Source organism: Balaenoptera musculus, chromosome 2 (assembly GCF_009873245.2).
Source record: "Balaenoptera musculus isolate JJ_BM4_2016_0621 chromosome 2, mBalMus1.pri.v3, whole genome shotgun sequence".
Classification (NCBI taxonomy): Eukaryota; Metazoa; Chordata; class Mammalia; order Artiodactyla; family Balaenopteridae; genus Balaenoptera; species Balaenoptera musculus.
The window spans coordinates 63451579-63474881 of record NC_045786.1 but is presented as its reverse complement, the minus strand read 5'-3'; the positions used below and the strand labels follow the sequence as shown (position 1 = coordinate 63474881).

Genomic DNA, 23303 nt, shown 5'->3' with positions numbered 1-23303 from the left:
TTTTTCTTAGGAGATCCTGAGTGTATGTAAAATGTAGTGACTAATCATTAAGTCTCCTTCTCTGAATGGTGTTTCTTTCTGTTGTTTAGCTATTCTAAGGCTCTTTTTTTAGGTAGGCATGTATACCTGTACCTCAAAATTATTAGGGATTTATGAGTGAAAGTTTCTAATTTTTCTAATTCCAGTTGAAGGTCAAACAGGTAAATAAGATGTAAGCCAGGTGTTGTCATACTTCCTGCTGGTGAGGAAGGTGTTTGGAGCCCATTACCGTAGCCAGAAGTGATACAACTTAGAAACACAATCTTACAGGCCAATAAATAGGAATTCCTCCAATTTGCTCAATATTTTTACCAGGCAACTCTGTCACAACAGGACCACCAGGATGTGGGAAAATGAGAACAGAAGTTACGGGACAACAAAGTCCTACGGAAATGCTCGGAAGGAAGTGAGGTAAGCTGCCTTTGCAGTTCTAAGAAAGGCCTACATCCTTAAGAGCTCGCGGTCACCCTCGCCCAAGAAGGAGTGCTCAAGTTTAGGAGGTTAGCATCATGTTTCAGAACATAGCCTTTTAAGTCTCACTGTCCCGGGTTTGCATCTCAGCACTTCAGCTCCCAGTTTAGCTTGTGACCCATCTGCACCTCAATGTCCTCATAATAGTACCTACCTCATAAGATTGTTCTGAGGATCAAATGAGATAATGCATTTAAAGCATTTATCATAATGCCTGGCACAAAGCGACCATCCCGTCAAAGAAGCTGTTCTTCGTCTTCTTCTAGAAACAGGTTGAACCACAGAGTTGGTGCCCCAGGACAGGAATAACTCAGTGTCTCCTGGTAATCCTCTGTCTCTAAATTGAAACATATGGACCATCTCTCATCTGTCTGGTAAAGGGTGATCTCTCCCGGGGTCTCTGTCTTATTTGGTATAGAAATGAGACCTACCTTGAGGGTGATGTTGAGATGAGAAATAATATCTTGTTCGTGGGCTTCTAGGAAATAGGAGAGGCAAGAACGTGTGACTCCTCAGGCATGTGGGGAACAGTTGCTCGCTCAAGGCCAGGCAGGTGAACGCCTGGCTGTTTCAGAAATGACATGTCTATCTTCCTGAATGCTGCCTCTCCGCCCCTAACCCTCCCACCCCTGATGCTAAAGAGACTTGGCCCTCACATTCACATGAATTCTTGGCCCTCTGCAATCCTCCTGGGTATTTAAGGAACCGAAGGTCAGCACACACTGACTTGGCAGAAAGCCTACATGCACTGCTGCCTCTGCCCAGACCACCTGCTTCTGGCCTTCTCGTTCCTGAAACCAAACCTCCTTAATGCCCCAGCTTTAGTCACTTGGTCTCTCATCCCTTTGTACCTGAGCCCCCTCTTGGCTACCCCCACTGTCTCATACCAATTGATTTCTATTACTTGAATCCTTATTTTGCCTGGTCCCAAACTCCCACTGGCTGTGTCCTCCCATATAATTCTTGTCCCCTGCAACTAAGCTTCCTCCCAACCCATGCTTGCTGGAGTTCCTGGGCGAGAATTACGCCCAGATGAAAGGACAAGGGGACCTGGGTCTACTGTGGCTGGAATCAACTGAGGGCCCTATGTTGCTAGTGGTGATCCCTGGAACGAGTTGTCCTCTCTACTTGAGGCTTTCCAGGGTCTTTGGGAAGGGGGAAGAGATGCACACCCCACAGTCTGAGACTATCAAGGCTAGTATGTTCTGAAGGATTGCTTTTTTCCAAAAGGGATCTCGAGCAGAAACAGAATATCGCCTCAAAAGCAGAAATGTCCAGTATCTGCCATCTGGCGAGATACTGTCCCCCATGTTCTGGTTCAGCAGTTAGGTTGTTAACGTGTGCTGTTACATCTGGGGATGGCTGCTAAGTGTGCTGTTGGATCTGAGGCTAGCTAAGTGTGCTACTGTCTGAGGATGGTGCTGGTATCAGCTCCCCACTTCCAGAACTTCACTCCACTAAAGGCCTGGCACGTAAGACAGTGAAGCCTTACCCTGCTCCTGATCTACTCCTGACGAGGGCAGGGACTACAGTAGAATTCATATTCTCCTCCACTGACTAATAATAATCATAACAACAACTAAGATTTATTGGGTGGCGCCTTGCATTATTCTAAGCTCTTTACATGCATTGTCTCATTTAATCTCCCCACACTGTGATATACATGTGCTATTACCCCTATTTGAACATTAGAAAACTGAGGCAGAGAGGTTAAAAACCTCACCCAAGGGTATTTCAGCCAGTATATAGTAGATAGGACCTGCATTCATAACCACTGTTAGTCTTAAGCATCTGGCATCTGAGTAAAATAAATGAAAGAATGAAAAGAAAGGAAGGAAAGGAAAGAAGAGGAAGGAAAGGAGAGAAGGACAAAAGAAGTGAAAAGAAGAACCTGGCTAGTTAGCAAGGCAAAAATGCAAAACAGAATACAGAGATACTGCTCAGGAGAGTATTAAGTTAAATCTTGAAGAACAAAGGTTAGTTTTCCTAACCTGCTTTTATGGGTCAGCTGGAGATGGAATGGTTCCTGTTGCCAAGAAGTTCAGAGCCAAGTTTGAAACTTGATCACAGTGACTGTGGTTAACCAGTATTGGTGGAATATTTGTTATCTTTGATCCTGATTTTCTACTTAGGTTTATGCTTTCCTGGCTCATTGTATGTATCTTTTGTTGCAAGCTTCCTCAAATCCTTTCTGGAAAGAGGATAAGGATAAATAAATGAGCTAAAGTATACCCCAACTCCAAAGAATACACTACTCCTATATTTTTGGGCAATGAAATACTTTACAGTTTCTCTTCAGGAGACAATGAAACTATTAATTCCTTACACCAGTCTCTCTAAGCTTGAGTTATCAGAGAGTTGACTTCTTTCTTCTCTTTGTTTACCTTTGAAAATATACCAATATGCAGAAATGCAGGTAGAATAGTATGTCAAATAAATACCCTGTATCCACCACCAAGCATAACAGATATTAATATTTTTCCACATTTGCTTCAGATTTTAAAAATAAAACATCACTGGAGCCTCTGTGTACCTCTTTCCCTAGAGGTACCACTATCCTGAATTTGATGCTTATCATTCATTCATGTTTTCATACGATTCCTATTTATGCATACATGCATAGGGAGTTCATTGAATTGACTTATATTTTCATACTTTATATAAATAGTATCATGCAGTATGTATTTTTTGCATATTTTTTTTCCATTCAGTATTCTGTTTCTGAGTAGCTCTACCCAGAAACATAACTGATGGGAGTAACTCTACTTTCTTTTTTAGTGCTGTGTGATATTTGACTGTATGGACCAATGCATGATTTATATATCCATTTTCTTGTTGGTGGGCACTGAGTGATTTCTTAGTTTATAACTATTACACACAGTGCTTGCTTTGAATATATGTCCTCACATGTCTTGAGTTTTGGGGGTACACAATTGGCAGTGGAGTTTCCGGGTCATATGCACACATTCAACTGCATTAAATATTGTTAAATTGCTTTCTGAAGTCATTATCAGTTTACATTCCCACAAGCAGAGAATACAGTTCAGTTGTTCCACATACTCAAATGACAATTAGATTTTTTTTTTTTAATTCTTTATTGAATTTGTTTACAGTATTGCTTCTATTTTATGTTTTTAGGGTTTTTTTTTTTTTGGCTGCAAGGGCATGTGGGATCTTAGCTCCCCGATCATGGATCGACCCGCACCCCCTGCATTGAAAAGGTGAAGTCTTACCACTGGACCACCAGGGAAGTCCCGACAATTAGATTTTAATTTTTGCAATCTGATGTGTTAATGTGAGTATGTGTGTGTGTACTTGAGGGTGGCTTTGTGCAGAGAAGAGATTGTTCAAGACCTTTTTTTTTTCTAACATCTTTATTGGAGGATAATGCTTTCAACGGCTGTGTTAGTTCTGCTGTATCACAAAGTGAATCAGCTATACGGATATATATATCCCCATATCCCCTCCTTCTTGCATCTCCCTCCAACTCTCCCTATCCCACCCCTCTAGGTGGTCACAAAGCACCGAGCTGATCTCCCTGTGCTATGCGGCTGCTTCCCACTAGCTATCTATTTTACATTTGGTAGTGTATATATGTCCATGCCAGTCTCTCACTTCGTCCCAGCTTACCCTTCCCCCTCCCCGTGTCCTCAAGTCCATTCTCTACATCTGCATCTTTATTCCTGTCCTGCCCCTAGGTTCTTAAGAACCACTTTTTTTTTTTTTTAGATTCCATATATATGTGTTAGCATATGGTATTTGTTTTTCTCTTTCTGACTTACTTCACTCTGTATGACAGACTTTAGGTCCACCCACCTCACTACAAATAACTCAATTTTGTTTCTTTTTATGGCTGAGTAATATTCCATTGTATATATGTGCCACATCTTCCTTATCCATTCATCTGTCGATGGACACTTAGGTTGCATCTATGCAAGACCTTTTTTTAAAGGTGAAATTTATATACAGTGAAATGCACTTAAGTGTAAAATCTGATTAATTTTGAAAATATCAACAACCCAATTAAGATATAAAACATTTTAATCACTTGAGAAAAGTTGTTCTAGTCTATCCTTGCCCTCCCCTATGAGCTACTATTTCTCTAATTTCATTCACCATTGATTGATTAATTTTGTCTCTTCTAGAACTTCCTGTAAATGGAACAATATAGTATGTACTCTTGTGTCAGGCTTCTTTTACCCAACATATGTTTTTGAGAATCACTCATATTGTTTCATGTATCAGAAATTGATAATTTTTTATTGCATATTGTGAAGATACCACAATTTGTTTAGCCATTCTATTGGGTTGTTTCTAACTTTGGGGCTATTATGAATAGACATTTTGTACAAGTCTTTTTGTTCAATGGAACTACTGGGTCATAGAATAGTTTTAAGTTGGACTTTATAAGGAATTGCCATACATTTTTTCAAAGTGTTTGTATGATTTTACACTCCCTCCAGAAATGTATAGAGAGTTCTAACTGCTCCACATATTTGCCAACATTTGTTGTTGTGAGCCTTTATTATTTTTAACAATTCTAGTGTGGCTTTTTCAGCCATCTCATTGTTGCTTTAATTTTATTTTCTCTGATGTCTAATGATGTTAATCATGTTTTTATGTGCTTTTTAGTCATTTTTATTTCTTCTTTTGTGAAGTAAATGTTCAGGTCTATTGCCCAATTTTAAAATTTGAATTGTCTTTTTATTATTGATTTGTATGGGTTCTATATATGTTCTAGATAAAATACTTCTGTTTTGAATTATGATTAAGTCAATTCATTGATTCTACTTTTATGGCAAGTGCTTTTTGATGTTCTTTCTAAAATGGTTTGCCTGCCCAAAGTTTGCAAAGATATTCTCCTCTGTTTTCTTCTGGAGGCTTTATAGTTTTAACTATTACATTCAGGACTATTATCCGCCTTGAATTAATTTTTGTGAATGCTGTGAAGTAGGGGTCAAACTTCATTTTCTTTTCCATATGGAAACCCAGTTGTTCCTGTATAACTTGGTGCAGAAAAGTTCCTTTCTCCCATTGAATGGCCTTAGCAATTTATTGGAAAATCAATTGACTTGTATATGTGTGGGTCTCCTTCTAGACTTACTATTCTTTTCCATTTAAAAATTTTTACATGAATACCGTACTGTCATAATTACTGTAGCTCTGTAGTAAGTCTTGAAATCACGTAATGTAGTTCTTTCAACTTTATTTTTATTTTACAAAATTGTTTTAGCTAGTCTAGGTCTTTGCATTTCCATATAAATTTTAAAATCAGCTTGCCAATTTCTACAAAGAAAATGATTTGGGGCATTTTTATTGGGATTATAGTGGCTCTATAGATGAATCAGGGAAGATAGATATCTTAATATATTGAATCTTCCAATGCATGGATATGAGATATCTCTTCATTTATTTAGATCATTTTTTCAGCAAAATTTTGTAAGTTTCAGTTTAAATTTTATTCTGAAATAAATTTATTTATGACTTTTTTATATTTTAAAGTATTTTAAAGTTTCACTTCCAATTGTTTTTGCTAGTATATAGTAATACAATTTATTTTTATATATAGCTGATCCTCATTATTTGTAGATTCTGTATTTGCAAATTCACCTATTTGCTAAAGGATATTTGTTACCCCAAAGTCAATACTCACAGTGCTTTCATGTTCATTCACAGACATGAGCAGTGTGATGAAAAATTCAACCAACACACACCTCCCAGCTGAGGTCACAGAAGGCAACATTCTGCCTTCTTGTTTTAGTTGTCACAATGTAAACAAGTGTCCTTTTCATGGTATATTTAGTGTCACATTTGTTGCATTTTTATCTTTTCTGTTGGTGATGCTGCTGTTTAAAATGTCCCCTAAGGTAGTGCTGAACTGCTCTCTGGTGTTCCTAAGCACAGAAGGTTGAGATGTGCCTAACAGGAAAAATACTTGTGTTAGATAAGCTTTGTTCAGGCATGAGTTATAATGCTGTTGGCCATGAATTCAATGTTATTGAATCAACAATATATATTTTTTAAGATGTCTTTAAACAAAAGCACACATTAAAAAAAGGTTCCTATTGATTGACTGTCAAAAATGTTGTACTCAGGTTCACGAGAACATAACCCTGCATTTTTCCTAGGAGCAAATGCTAGTATTTGCTAATTCAGTGTTCATAACATCTTTATAGGATAAAAACTTCACGAATAATGAGAATCTACTATATTGACCTTGTATCCTGTAACCATGCTCTCCTAATTTTGATAGATTCTTTTGTGGATTTCTTAGGATTTTCCAAAAATCATTTTGTCTTCAAATACAATGTTACATCTTCCTTTCCAGTTATTATACCCTTTATTTCTTTTTCTTTCTTTATTGCACAGGCTAGGACTGCCAGCTCAATGTCTAAAAGAAATGGTAAGCGTGGTCATCATTATTTTATTCCTAATCTTACAGTAAAAGTTCGATATTTCACTATTATAAGTTTAGCTGTAGGTTTACATAGATAAACTTTGTCAGACGGGGGAAATTCCCTTTTATTCCTAGTTTGCTGAAAGTTTTTTTATCGTAAATGAATATTGACTTTCGTAAAACATTTTTCTACATCTGTTGAAATAATCATATGACCCTTTTCCTTCATGCTGTTAATGTTATTGATTACACTGATTGATTCCCAAAGGTTAAATGAGCTTTGCATTATTACTAGTATAATATAATGATATCCTTTAACATATTACTAGATTTTATTTGCTAAAATTTGTTTAAAGGTGTCTTTGTCTATGTTTATTAGGAATATTGGTCTGTAAGGTTTTTCCTGTTGCATCTTTTTTCAGGTTTTGGTATCCAGGTTAAGTTGGCCTCATAAAACTAGTGGGAAAGTGTTCCCATCTACTGTGTTTTCTGAAAAAAACAGAAGAGCTATACCCTTTAAAATATATGCTATATTTCCTTGTGATTTATTCTTTGACTTGAAGGTTATTTAGAAGTGTGTTGTTCAATTTCCAAGTATTTGGCCCATTATTTGAATAATAAAACTTTTCATGTCCTGTTGATATGTGTGTGGTATCACCAGTATCAACATCTGAACCAAAGTTTGATTGAGGAGTCTATCTCAGTTCTGAAAGGTGACTATAACATCTGTATATCAATTTAGGTCAAAATTCTTAAGTATGTTGTTCAAATCCTTTATCTTTTTTTTCCTGCTTAGTCTATTGATTATTGAAAGACTCAAAATCTCTGACTAGGATTTTGGATTTATCCATTTCTCTTTGTATTCTATTATTTTTTGCTTTATGCATTTAAGGGCATGTTATTAAGTGCATACAAATGAAAAACTTACATATCTTACTGGTGAGATGATGTTTTTGACATTATGAGATAGCTCTTTTATCTCTAGAAATCTTTGGCCTTAAAGTCTATTTTGTTCAATATTAATATAGCTACATCAGCTTTCTTTTTTTTACAATTTGAATGAGATATTTTTGTATACTTTAATTTCAACCTTTCTATATCCTTATGTTTTAGGTGTGTTTCTTTTAAACAGCATATAATTTATATTTTTATCCAGTCTAACAATCCAGCCTTTTAAATGTGAACTTAGTTCATTTGCATTTACTGTAATATAAAATTAACTGGGTTTAAATTAACCACCTCAACTTGTGCTTTTACTTATCCCACCTCTTCCATGTTTTATTTCTTTCTGTTTTTTCATCCTTAATTGCTTCCTTTTGAATTATTGGGTATTATTGGATATTAAATTATGGATATTTTTTAACCATAATTTTCTCTATATGGATTTAGAAGTTATACACTCTTTCTATTTTTTGAATGACTTCCCTAGAACATATATATATGATAGTTTTATAATGAACAATGAATTGAGAGTTAGAGGTAAAAGCACCACCAGTTCAATAAAACCCAAATTTTATATAGACTTAATAATGTACATTTGTACTTCATATTCACGCTTTTATATTTCATCTGTTCATGTCAAATCATCATTTTACACAGTTCCATATGCCCAGCACATTCATTTTCTCATTCTTTACACTGGAATCAGCTCACTATTTAAATTTATATAATTTGCATTAATTTAATATGTACATCATTATTCTTGACCAATAAACCTTTTTTGTGAACTGTGGCTAAATACATTACAATAGAAATGAGAAATATGCAAATTAAGGAAACATTCATTCAACAAATATTTATTTGAGTACTTATGAGCATATTGAGTATATGCCAGGCATTGTGCTGTGGCTCAGAATATAAAAGTGAGCAATAATAGATGTGGCCTCATAAAACTCATAGTCAAGTAGACAGTACAGTGTGAATGGTGGGAAGCTACGTTAGCCCAGAGGAACTCTTTTGACTGATTTTCATCAGACAACAACTGTTTGGAAGATGGATAATCTTTAAGAATAAAAATATAGGAATATGTCTATACTTTCTGTGAAGATAATTTTATGTTCCAAGTTTGTGAATATATATATATATATAAACAATTTTAAAGTATTTTTGACCTCTCTGAAACTACCAGATTATCTGCAGCCCACTCATTTAAACTGCTGGGGTCCAACAATGGTCTAGAAAAAGTGATTTGAAAAATATACATATAGATGTGTTTTTAAATATCCCCCTCCAGCAGTGTAGCAGAATTTTGGTTGGTGGGATTAACTTCACTTCCTTGCTCCAGGGGTTGAGCCTTGATTGACAAAAGTTGGTTTAACATAGTCTCTTATCTCTTGCTACATTCATTGTGCAGTGAATCAGATTTAAGCCAATCAACATATGGAATTTCTCTAGCATCAGTAATTGGTTCAGTAGGGCCAATCAGAGAGAAGTACAGTTTTGTTTTGTTTTGTTTTGCTTTATGCTTTGAATGGTTGGGAATAGAGAGTGTCTCTCTCTTGCTCTCAATACAAGATGTACAGACCTGAAATCTGGAACTCCTGTAGCTCTTTAAATCGCAAAAGAATCACCCACACTCAAAAGGGATTGCTGATAAATTGAAGAGGACTGGAAGAGTCCCGTTGGGAACGATGCTTGAAGCCCTCTCTACTGCTGGACTTTTTCTCTGCTGACTGATGTCTGGGACCTCAGGAAGGAAGAGGCATAGGCTGGCATCTGGAACAATCTGAAGGATTATTGACTCATATGTCTGGTGGTTGATGCTAGACTGGGACTTCCCCTGGGCCTGTCACCCACAACACCCACACACGTCTTCTTCAAGTAGCTGATTAGGATTCCTCATAGCATGGCAGCTGGGTTCCAAGAGAAAGCATCCCAAGCTCTATCATCTTTTATGACTTAGCCTCGGAAGTTGCATAGCATCACTTTGAGATCAGAAATCACATTGATCCAGCTCTAATCTGGTGGAACATCAAAGTCACATTGTCAAGAAAAGCATGTGGAATGGGAAATAATGTTACATCCATTTTGAAAACTACCATTTGCCACCATACCATGCTGTTTCTTGTTTCTAAGGCCTTAGATATTTTGCAACATTTTTTTCTACCCTTTTCACTGGCTAAACCATACTCAGCCTCCTCTGGGTGAGAGGCTCCCTATGAATGTACACACAGCATCCTGTATTTCTTTTATAGAGTTTACTTGTAATTTACCTGTCTGTCTCCTCCAGCAGTCTGTAAGGTCCTTGTCTTCAAGTCTTCATTGCTGAAATCCAGCATATTAAGCAAAATATATGGATGAGTAATAAAGCTTTATCTTGCACTTTGTATAGCAAACCAGTTTCGTTTAAACTGGTTTCTCATTTTTGAGACAGCTCTCAACTTCAGACTTTTAATATCCTTACATCCTGCATTTTTAAGCCCTTTGCACTGACACCTCTATGCACCTTTCAGGTACAAAGTTCAGACTTTTATAAAGCCAGGCAAAGAACGTTCTAAGCTACCTAATGGTGGCCATGTCTGGCAACCAATTGTTTGGTCTTAGAAACATCACTATGTGTGCACAGCAGAGCGAGTGGAAAAAGGAAAAAATATGTAACTCTGATACTAGTGATAAGAAGTAAAAATCTCACAGGTACTATGATAGAGTCAAAGATGGAAATGATTAAAATGATGAATGAATGAAAGTACAATAAAGAACAAGGAAAAGAACAAAATGGAAAGAAATGTACAAGATGCTGGAAATATCATCAAAGATGGAATCTAAAAGGTAGGATATTACTATGAATTTTATCATTTTTTTTTTAGCCCTCTGAGACTGAAAGCCCCTCATAATATATAAATTCTTCTGTGAACTTTTGATTTTCTAGCAGATTTATAGGAATATATTGTACACTAAAAGAGTAGACTGCCTATCCTAAAAAAGATGTGACGCTCATAATTAGTTTACATCGACTCTGCAAGTCAAGTTTAACAGTGTATCCAGGCTGTGAACTGATGTTGAAGATGGCACAGTAGGATATATGGTCCGGGAAGAAGATTTGAAGACTTAGATATACCTGTGCCTGACACAAGCAGAGGGTCATACCGGGTTCAGGATTGCAAGACACCTTCTAAATGTAAGCAAAGACCTACTGTCATTACTCTGGGCATGTTTCTCAAGGAATGGCATAGGGAGGCCCACATCAGAATCATATTAGGGAGTCTTATAATTCAGATGCCTGCCCCCCATCCCCTTTCCTCAGACAAAATCCCTGCAAATGGATCCTGCCTTTTTAACAGGCTCCCAGATAACTCTTATACATACCAAATTTTGGGACCAGTGCTGGTAGATGCTGACGTTGGAGCCATGAGTCACTTGGCCTATCCCTGCAGGCTGGAAGGAGTCCACTTTAGTCTCACCACCATGAGAAAGTCAACCTGGACAGACCCCAGACCCCAGGTGATATAAGCCCATATTAACAAGAAGAAAGGTTTGCAACAAGAGAATGAGAAGAAGAATCCAAGGAAAGTTTTGGCCATCAGCTTTTACAATGCTAACTTGATGCATTTTCAGATGTCTAAGGTCTCTGCCTTTCTGCCCTGGCTGACATTGGAATAGCAGAACTGGGTAGCCATTCTTCCAACAAATTTCTGTGAAGTGCTGGTCATGTGGTCTAGAGAATATTAAACTGGACTATGGGAAGAGACAAGTGGCTAGTGATGGAGCATTTTGTGAGATTGTGATGCAGAGACTGAAGGCTTTAAGTATTTGTAAGAATAATAACACTTCTGGCTTCTGCGCTGTGGTATAGCCGGCTGACAATGATGGAAATGGTGGCAGGATAGGATTGATAAACCATGCGTGGGGCAAGTGAGACCTTTGACTTTCAGCTAATCCCAGCACTGAATGTAAGAACGCAGAGATCTTCCAACTCATGAATTATGGGAAGTTAAATCTAGTAGCTGAGCTCACAAAGCCTAAGATGGCCAACAGATGAACATGAAGATGCTGTAGGCAAACAATAAGTAGCCTAATGACCCAATGCCCAAGCAAAACTGAAATGGAAATATGTAGCTCCTCCCATAGAGCTTACTTCTTAATATGAGTTCAGCTAAAACCATTCAAATTCTACTCGCTTTTTCCATCAGTGAGTCTGTGGCTTGTATTTATGGTATGGGAAAGAAATAGTACGAGCGAGCCTCTCTCTACTTTCCTTTCTCATCCTGACCATTTTTCTCTCCTTTACTGTCCTCGTGTCTCTCCCTGCTTCTCATATCTTGCTGTAAATCTTCTCTTAAAATTAATCATTTTTTCTATATCTGTCATTTATTTTTCTCCCTTTATTTTTTGTCTCAAATATTGCTGTAATCCTCTTGCTATCTTTCCTGCTCCATTCTCTCAGTACTCTCTCTTTCCCCACACTTCTCATCACAAAACACATCTCCCTCCCTCTCATTCCATTCATCTCTTCCTGTCTTTGTTTTTGTTTCTTTGTTTCTGAGTGTCTCCAGCCACTTGTCTGTGTATCTCAGTCTTCCAAGACCTCTATGGCTATTTTTAAAATCTCTGTGTTGGTCTCAATCTCCATCAAGTTATTCTCAGGAGTATTATGTGCCAAGGGAAGTGAGATATTCTGACAAGCAAAGTCTAAGATCCTATGGCGAGAAGAATAGAGACATGTTACATCCAGCTTATCTCCTACTAGACTGTGAGTTCCTCAAAGCAGTGCTTAGACCATGTTAGGAGCATGTATATTTATAGAACTGTTGTTTCTGGGGAGAAAGTCTTGGTATCAGGTGATACCAATTACTATAAGAAAAGTAGGGTACATCAATATAACACCATTAGCAAGAACAAGGAGCCATGGGGATATATGTATATGTATAGCTGATTCAATTTGTTATAAAGTAGAAACTAGCACACCATTGTAGAGAAATTATACTCCAATAAAGATGTTAAATATATATATATATAAAACACCATTAAATTTGAAAAATCACTGGAAACCATAGTTTATTTTTTAAAGTCGCATTTTCCAGTGCAAGTGGCTAACAGCAGGTGTTGAAACTTTTGCCCATCTTTCATATGTGTCCTCCCATGCCCACTATTCTAATACTTTTTTCAATTAAAAAATAAAACAGGACTGCCCAGAGAATAGTTGGCTCTTTGTGCTGAGAAAGGGAAAAGAACGATCAGAATGAGACTGGAATATCCTGTTGCCACCAGAAAGCAAGAAATCTGATTTTTTTTAAATGTTAGGGGGCAATATGAGAATGCCAAAGGACCCAATTTAAGGGTTTCCATTGACCAAGCTGTAACAATTTGAGCACAAAATATTATTGTTATTATGGTTACTTGGAGCAAGTTGAGTCTATGAAAGACCATGGATTCATAATATTTCTCAAAAGAGAAAAGTTAAAATAATGAGTACAAAAATATAGCTGTAATCAAAAAATGGATAACCAATTATGGATTTTGCTTCTTGTTAATGGATTTAACAAGCGGCTATTATTACATATGGATATTTCATTAATTATTGTTTTGTATAGAAATGCATAAATATATATGTGCATATTTGTTTCTGAGGAAAAAATAAAGCTATGGAAATGAGCAAACCAATAATCTAGGAAAAAAGCAGGAACTCTATCAATAGGAGGACAGACTGGTTTTGTTGGTATGAGATTAACATATAATTTAGATGGAAAGAAAGTCCAACACTTAATCAGGATCAGTGATCACACAAAATTACCAAGTAGAAGAAAGGGTCAACAAGGTCTTCCAAAAAGATGAATTAGTCAAATGTCCCAAAGAGGAAGAAACTACAACCCAGACCCAATGCCTCATCTTACAGGAAGTGAAACCACTAGATGGTCCTACTCATTTTAATAAAATACCAATAAGGAATACATATTTCTTTAAAAAGGTAACAGACCAAGTCAATATATCATACTGATAGGATATTGGGTTCTGTAACTCTGGTAAAGTGAGACTTTAAAAGTATGTTATTTCCTGAAAGACATCAGGTTGTAAAAAAATAGAACCCAAGTGAAGGTGTGACCTTAAAAATCATGTTGCAGTAAGGCCAGAAGTTATTGCAGCCTGATGATGTGTCCTGTACCCAGACCAAAAATGGATCAGCCAGTAATCCAGATTCTGCTGCCTTGGCTGGGCTGAGCACGTATACTTTTTCTTTGGGGTCTAGTAATATTACTCCACCCCTGGGAAGAAATAAAAATATATTACTAAAACCCTAGGAAGATATTAAAATAAGTATACTAATATCCCCTCAGAAGGTATAAAACAAGCACATAAATTATCAAAGAAATGAATAAGTCCATTGTTCTGAGGCTTTAGAATACATTCAAGTGTAAGTATAATAATAAACTTTGTAGTCACTTCATTTGTGAAAGTTTTATATATTTGAAGTGTTCAAAAAATCAGCCATAATACATCTGCAAATGCATTTTAAAAGATATAGGAGAAATTAATCAAATTATAGTCAGTTCAAAATTTCAAGATACTTTTAAAAATATTTTTTATTAGGTATATGAGTTCAGTAATTTGAACATTAAACAAAGTACAAGTTTCTTGCTTCTGACAGGAAAATTAAGAAACCTGGGCTGTGAGGTCCCTTCCCCTAAATCATCCCAGAGGAAATTGGAAACCTTTCTTGCACATGAGAATTACCCAGGAAGCTTTAAAAACTATTGATAATCAGGGGCCCTCCTTGGACCATTTGTATCAGAATCTTCAGAAGCAGAATCTGGGCACTAGAGTTTTTTAAATACTCCTCAGTTCCAGCTAATATGCAGCCAGAGTTAAGGAATTAATAGAGGAGTTGAGAAGGCAGAGTCTGCGGAACTAACATCAAAACTTTGAAAAGGCCACAAGGAGACCAAAGACAGTTGTGAGTTGGTGTAGAAGCTCATGGCAGTCTGGGATGGGGGCATAGTGGAGCAGTAGGTGTAGCTATGGCGGGTGAATTTTGCTCTTACTTATTCCCTACGTTGCTTTGGCAGGATTTTTTTCTGGCCCCATCACTTCCATGGACTGGAAATTAGCAAGAGCAGCCCGGTTATGCATATGGGGGAAATGGAAGGGTTGGGGAGATGGGGAGAATATCAGGGTAGCTTCAAGACCCTCCCAAGTTGAGAATCCAGTGAGAACACGTGTGTAACATCTAGCTGCCCTAAGGCATTTGCTTCCTCGTTCCCTTCCTCTCCATACCCTCAATGACAGTGGATTGCAACCTAAGAAGTTTATCTCCTCTTGGAGATAATCTCCTTTTTTCCAGGAGTTTAAGGAAGATTCTCTGAATGGAGGCAATGCCTGGTGAAGGAACTGGGAATGGAGTTGGTCTGCAGGTTCTGTGATGTGTGATGCTCTCATTCCTAGAGACCTTCCCTAGCCTCCACAATAATCCAAGGATCAATACCACACAGACTATATTCTCTGACCACAATGCAATTATGTTAGAAATAAATTACAAAAGAATAATTATTGGGAGATGATTCTCCATGGGTCTCCTGTGTTTCTGTATGTCTTCTGAGCAGAGGCATTGTCAGCTTTTGACTACCTTTTCAAGGATGTTTATGTAGCAAACAGCCTTGGAAAATAAAGATAGCATCTCCCTCCATGGCAGAGGGCAGGTGTGTTTGCTCCCTAGTAAAATGAAGGTAATGTCTCCCTGTGGGGCAAAGATTGGGTAGGTTGGCTTATACCCCCTTATGAAAGATTGGAGTTTCCTAATCTTAGGGTCCTTCACCTGTGACTGAAACCTACTATAGGTGCAGCATCCTCCTGGACCCATATATGCATCACTCTTGTAGGACTTAGGAGGCAAGGGGAACCAATGAGAAAATGAAGTCATTTGTCTTTGATCCAGGAGTCTCATATCTTCCGCCATTGTTTTTGAAAGTTACTGGCTACCCTGGTACCTTACAAGCAGGTAAAATCCAAGATTCTTCACAGTTGTTGATAATAACTTTTTAAAATCCTTTAAGTCTAGAAATGAAATTGCATACAACTAAAAAATCTTTAGATTAAAAAGGAATTCATGAATATAATATAGAAAACAGAATAAACTGAAAGTATTTTAAGCCAAAATTTATGGACATAGCTAAAGCAGTATTTGGAGGGAAATTTTAAATTTAAATAAATGTATCAGGAATCAAGAAAGATTGAAAACTAATGAGCTAACTGTTTAGTTCAAGAAGAAAAAAGGAAATTAGAGCAAAACTAAAGAAATCAGAAGGAAGAAATATTAAGGGCAGAAATCAAAGTAAAGAATAAGAAAACAATAATAATACAAGATATAATAATAGTAACAACAAATGATACTGAAGATCAGTAAAATTAAAAGCTGATATTTAAATTTTTTTGAAAAGATAAGATGGTCTTCTGGAAGAAAGAAAGAAAAAGATTGTATAAAGCAAAATGCAGAATGATAAAAAGGGAATAACTGCAGATACATAAGACATTTAAAAATAATAAAAGAATATTGTGAAAACTATAGCCTAATATATTTGAAATTGTAGATGAAATAGATTTTGCTTTACACGGTAGTATTTAAATAACTCAGCAACAAGTAAAGCTTGGTGCTGGCTAATCAGGATGGGCATGTGCCAATCAGAAAGCATTCTGCCTGGTTGCCAGGCTGGTGTGTCGTGCCTGAATAACAGCTCTGTATTTCTGAGATAAAAATTAAATTCCCAGTTGGCCCAAGGAGAAATATAAATATCAAACAGGCCAGTAAGCATTAAAGAAGCAAAATGGTAATCAAAGATTTCCTTTTCCAAAAAGCTGCAGCCCAGAAAATTTTTTAGATGAAAGCTTTACGAACTTGTAAGGAACAGGTAATTCCCTACTTCATATATTCTCAATGGGATCAAAATCCACAGGTTTTGGGAGAAGGGGAAAAATCTTAGGTATTAAAATACTGTGGTCCTCCAAAGGGTCACGGTACATAAACAGATATACAGTGTCTCTATGGTATTAAAATTTCAAGGTGGGGGATTAGAAAAAAAAACCTATCTAAAGAGGCTCCAGGGAGAGGGGGAGACTAATGAAAAAAAAAAGAAATTGAGAAACACTCCCTAATTTTAGTCAAGAAATAGAGAAAGAGCAAAACTTCCGAAAGGCTAGTATAACTGAATACAAAACTGGATAAGAAACGCACACACACACATACACACGTATATATTTATATACACATATGTATGTATTTATATTCATAAGTGAAATGTCCCTCTGTAGATATAGAGTCATGTTCAATTATGAAAATGCATGCAAAAATCCTCCATAAATATTTGTTAAATTAATCCAACAATATTAAAAATATATCTCAGAACCAGATTTACCCTCCTGCCTTAAACAATGAGAAAAACTGGACAGAATATGTGGAGCAACTGTTTTAAGATATAAGATGGTATGAAGATCAAGACTGTGATTCCAGAGAGAAGGGAAACCAATGAGGTAAGTCCTACCATCACTGTAGCTTTCTGCCTGGAAGTACATTCTGGAGAGCAGAGTGTGTAGGACATTCCCAAGCAGAACACAGTGTCCTCTCTGAGTTGAGGAGCAGAGATGGGAGTTCTGGGAGTCTGAGGGAGCTAGAAGCTGTGGAGGCAGAGTTCCATAGAGGAGAGAACTACAGAAAACCAACTCAGTCTTTGGTTAATACTAGGATGTGTAGACACAGAGTGAAACTCTTCTATATACATTTATGTACATCTATACATTTATGTGCATATATGTAACCAGAATATTACTATTTGAAGGTAGATTGTGATAATTAGAGCTGTTTACTATACATGCTAAAACAACTACTGTATATAAAACAAAGAGTTATAACTAATGTCCCCAAAGGAGAAGAAAATGGGTTCATAAGAATATTCAATTAATCCAAAGGAAGTCAATAAAATAGGAAAAAATTCCCAAATAACAGATGGAACAAATAGAAATCAAATAGTGAGGTAGAAGCATATGACTTATTGCATAAAGTACAAATTGTATAAGCACCAAATTAAAAGGCAGAGATTGTCAGATTGGATAAAAAAACAACACCTAACTATATGCTGCCTACAAGCAATCCACTTTAATATAAAGACACAATAGATTAAAAATAAAAGAATGGAAAAGAATACCAAGGTAACCCTGATCAAAATAAAGCTGGAGTGGCTATACTAATATCAAACAAGTAGAATTCATTGAAATAATCTTAGCGGGATAAAGAAGATTATCATCTAATAATGATAAAAGATCATTTCATCAAAGGATATAACAATGATTTTTGCACCAAGTAACAGAGGATCAAGATACATCAAGTAAAAAGCTAATGGACTTGAAAGGAGAAATTGACAAATTTACAATTACAATCAGAGATTTCAGCATCCTCTTTTAATAATTAATAGAACAAGTAGAAAATCTGTTTGAACATAGAAGACTTGAATGACACCATAAACCAAACCATAAAGGTAAACCATATTTATATTTATAGAACACTCCACCCAACAACTACATAATACACATTCTTTTCAAGTGCTCAGGGAATATTGACTAAGACAATATTCTGGGATGTAAAACAAACCTCAATAAATTGAAAACAATTCAACTCATGCAAAATATGTTCTCTGACTACAATGCAATTAAATTAGAAAACAAGAGAAAAATACCTGAAAAACCTCCAAGTATTTGGAAACTAATATACTTCTAAGTAGCCCATGGATCAAAGAAGACATCAAAAGTGAAATCAGAAAGCATTTTGAACTGAATGAAAATGGAAACACAACATATCAAATATTGTAAGATGCTAGTAAATTAGTGCTTAGAATTTGTTGGAAAGGTATCAAATTAATGACCTGAGTTTCCACATTAAAAAAGTAGTAAAAATAGAGCAATTCAAGCTCAAAGAGAAAACCAATGAAACACTTGTTTTTTAAAAAAGTCAATAAAATTGATGAATCTCTAGTCATATTGATTAAGACAAAAAGAAGACACTAGGAGAAGGAAGTGATGTAATCACAGTTTCAACAGACATTTAAAGGATAATAAGGGAATATGATGAACAACTCTACAGACATAAATTCGGCAACTTAAATGAAATGGACCAATTCTTTGAAAGATCCAGACAACGAAAGCTTATTCAAGAAGAAATAGATAACCCATATAGCCCTGTATCCATTAAAGAAACTGAATTTTTACTTCAAAGCCTTCCCACCAAAAAAACTCCATGCTCAGATGACATCACTAGTGAATTCTATCAAATGTTTAAGAAAGAAAACTAATTTTAAATAAACTCTTCCAGAAAATTGAAAACACTTCCCAACTCATTCTTTAAGTTAACATTATTCTGATTCCCAAACCAAACAGACATTATAAGAAAGAAAATTACAATCCCAAATCCCTCAGGAACATAGATACCAAAATTCTTAACAATATTTTAGCAATCACATCCACTGATATATGAAAAATAATACATCATGACCAAGAGGATTTCATTCCAGGAATGTAAGGTTGGTTTAACATTTGAAAAATTAAACAATGCAAATCACTATATTAAGGACTACAAGAGAAAAATGAGATGATTATCTGAGTAGATACAGAAAAAGTACTTTGTGCCATCATTCACAGCCTCCCCTGTGGCCCACGCACAAGGGCAGGAGAACATCAGGAGAGAGGATCTGTAACAGCTTTGCGAGTGACGAGAGTCACCCCTCCATACAGACATCCAGATTGCTCCTAAAGGGTTCTTGCCTCTGGGCTGGCTCCAGGGAGTGGACAGAGAGACCTTCCCTTTGCCTTGTGATCAAAAATTCCCAGACCTGCCTATGTGATGGCCCCCAACTACTGCCTGATCCATCAGAGTTTTAACCCCCATCTTAGACAACTGGTTTCATCCTATGATATTAGGTGGCCAGGTGCTTCACCCAGTCCCCTCTCTGCCAGTAATGGAGACTGACATGCCCACCACCCCTGAGGTACTGACCCCACCCCATTCCCTTGACGATGGTTAAGTGGTCAGTTTAGGGCTTTGCTACCACAGGTGAATATTGTTTACCATTCAACCCACCCTACCATTTTGTGATCCCAGATGGATGATAAAAATGGGTTTATATTTTCTTTTCTTTTTTTTCTATAAAATCCTTTGTTTCTATTCTTAGAATATTAAGTTGAAATTTTAAAATCATCTTTATTCATTCTTTAAACATTTATTGAGTGACTATGTGGATAAGTTCTCCATGAATATAATGTAAATTTAGCTTCAGGGGATATTTTTTGTTTGTTTTTATTTGTTTTGTTGCCTTTTGGCCCTCTTCACCTATTTCTCCTAACCCGCACCCCTCACCTCTGACAATCTCCAATCTGTTCTGCATACCTGTGAGCTTGGTTTTTTGTTTTTGTTTTCATTTCTGTTTAGATTCCACATATAAGAGAGATCATATGGTATTTGTTTTTCTCTGTCTGACTTATTTCACTTAGCATAATACCTTCAGTGTCCATCCATGTTGTCCCAAATGGCAAGATTTCATTATTTTTTATGATTGAATAATACTTCATTTTCTATCTATCTATCTATCTCTCTATCATCTATCTATATATTTATCTATATCATTTTCTTTGTCTATTCATCCATCAATGGACATTTAATTTGTTTCCATATCTTGGCTATTGTAAATAATGCTGCAATGAACACATAATATCTTCTCAAGTTAGGGTTTTCCTTTTCTTTGGATAAATACCCAAAAGTGGAATTGCTGGATCTTATGGTAGTTCTATTTTTAATTTTTTGAGGAACCTCCATACTGTTTTCCATAGTGACTGCACCAATTTATATCCCCACCAACAATGCACAAGGGTTCCCTTTTCTCCACATCCTCACCAACTACTTATTTCTTATTTTTTATAATAGCTATTCTAACAGGTGTGATGTGATATCTCATTGTTTTGATTTGCATTTCCCTTTGATTAATGATATTGAGCATTGTTTCATGTACCCATTGGCCATCTGTATGTCTTCTTTGGAAAAATGTCTATTTAAATCTTTTGCCTATTTTCCAATCAGATTGTTTATTTTTTTTACTACTGAGTTGTATGAGTTCTTTATATATTTTGGATATTATCTTCTTATCAGGTATATGATTTGCAAATATTTTCCCCCATTCAGTAGATTGTCTTCTCATTGTGTTAGTTTCCTTTACTGTGCAGAAGCTTTTTAGTTCGCTATAGCTCCACGTGTTTATTTTTGCTTTTGTTTCTTCTGCATTTGGTGTCAGATTCAAAAAATCATTGCCAAGACCTATGTCAGGGAGCATACTGCCTTATATTTTATTTCCTATGTACTGTAAATAGGGCCAGTAGCTTCTTGCTTTTACTCTCAAATCACCCATAATTTTTCTCATAATAATCTCCACACTTTAATATTTCCAGAGCCCCCTCTAACCCAAGTTTATTGTTAAGATAGTTTCTTCAATGAGGAGAGGGAGACTGCTGGCAAGACTGTGGGAAGAGGACTACTGTTTTACATTATAAACCTTGGAAGCACTATTTGACTTTTAAAACTGTATATATGTAATTCTTATATAAAATTAAATCAAAAAAGAAAAGAAAAGGTCTAGTATGCTTGGTGTTCTTCTTCATCCTGGGCCTAATGCAGGCATCACTAATCTATAACAGTGCTCCTTTCTACTATCTCACAGCCTCACAGCCCTTCTCAACACAGTACTCCAGGCAGGCACTACCAACCAGAGTTGACATGAAACCAGTTCTCCATTCCTGATCTTTTCCATCGGCTCTGCTTAGAGATTTTGCTTTGCTTTTCTAGCTCTGAACTTTGTGCCTTTCCAGAATGAATCCAAGCTTCAGGTCTCCGGTGTCATACACCACAGCCTATGATGTATACTGCTTCTAAACCAAGCCATGCCTCACTGCCAGGGAACCTTCTGTGGCCTCCCTGCTCAATGGGGAGGGGGATTTAATAGCTATAGTGTACCAGAGCAGATTCATTTAAAGAGGTCCAAACAGCCAGAACCCCTACGAGAAACCCCCTTTGGGAATAGTGGGTGCAGCTGACTGGACATCTTATTGCTTCAGAGGTCTGCAGTCCCTTCTGTCAATGTGAATCACCCTCGGGACAGAGGGTGGCCTCCTACCTTTCAATACTTTCCTCTCTAAGAAGAGTAGCAGCTTCTTACAACCCTTCCAACTGTGGTTGGGTTACACCAGGTAGAGAGATCTTGGATTATATCCTAAGAGGGTGTGGTACAGGAAAATTACAGCAGTGAGAGCTGTTACTCCATGCTCCCTCCCATTAGGAAGAGCACTGACCTTTTTTTTATATTTCCCTTGCAAATCTTCAGTCTCAGAATCAGAACAATCAATCATATTGTCAACACAAATAGGGCCTCATAAAATTCAAAGTTAAGTCACCTCTGACAGTTTCCTCACCCATAAAACGAGCGGGGTAGACCAGATAATCTCTCAGGGTCTTTCCAGCTCTCACATCTAGTGACTTTATGGCTCAGTCAACAATATAAAATAAGAGTGGAAAGCAAAGGACTCCCTTTAAAACTTAGCACAGGTTCTGGAGAAAAAGAGGATTGATTTGAAAGGTAAGAAGCCAAAATGAATTCTGAAATGAAGTAAGACAATGAGAACGTGCTTGTAAAATGTATCACCACCCAAGTGCCTTCCAGTGGGCTCTGGATAACTTCCAGACTGGGTGATTACCGACTGATAAGAATTGTTCTTCATTAATGTAACCGTGATTTGTTATGTTTGCCAAAGGATGGAAGCAAATTGAGCCAAGAGCTGGAGGCCAGAAGTTCCCACTCCTGCCCTACACATCTAGACTTTGCGTTTTTACATTTTCTACTACATTTCAAGGCAAGTAACTTTAATTTTGCTTCTCTGTCCTCTGTCACTGTGAAATACCACATCTCCATGGGAATAGAGGATGCCTTTGCCTTCAGCAAACCTGCTAAAATCCTTCTAGAATGTGATGTAGCAGGATTTGCCTTTCCGTTGGTGGAGGTTGGGCATGTACGAGAAGAGTTGCTTGTTTCCAGAATGCAAACTCTCCAAATCCAGAGATACAGGCGATCTCTCATGGAGGAAGCAGTGGCTGCAAAAATTAAAATGGAAAATCCTTAGGCAAGAAAAGCTTGTCTTAAGTTTGGCACAGAATTTGGGACCATTGCTTCGGGAGTCAATGACACCCAGATGGGAATGGAAGCCTCCGGGATGGGTGAGGGAGCTCAGGGAGAACAAGTGTGTGCAGGGGCAAGGGATGACTTGGGAGAGGAGGCTGTGGGATGGGTACTATCTTGGGTCTGTTCCTAAGAGGCATGTTTTTCCAGCCTCTTCATGCCATCACACACCTCCACTTAGTAGAGTGTTGCATTTCTTTATTCACTTA

At 36.9% G+C, this 23303-nt stretch overlaps 1 protein-coding gene across 1 annotated transcript in view; it reads left to right on the top strand.

The window, feature by feature from the left end:
- The window catches only part of LRRC49 (leucine rich repeat containing 49), a 151060-nt gene extending 128022 nt beyond the window's left edge, over window positions 1-23038 (top strand). The window contains exon 15 of the mRNA XM_036841995.1: window positions 22673-23038. Within this exon, the coding sequence (XP_036697890.1) occupies window positions 22673-23038 (366 nt within the window). The remainder of the gene's footprint in view (window positions 1-22672) is intronic.
- The last annotated feature ends 265 nt before the right edge of the window (window positions 23039-23303 follow it).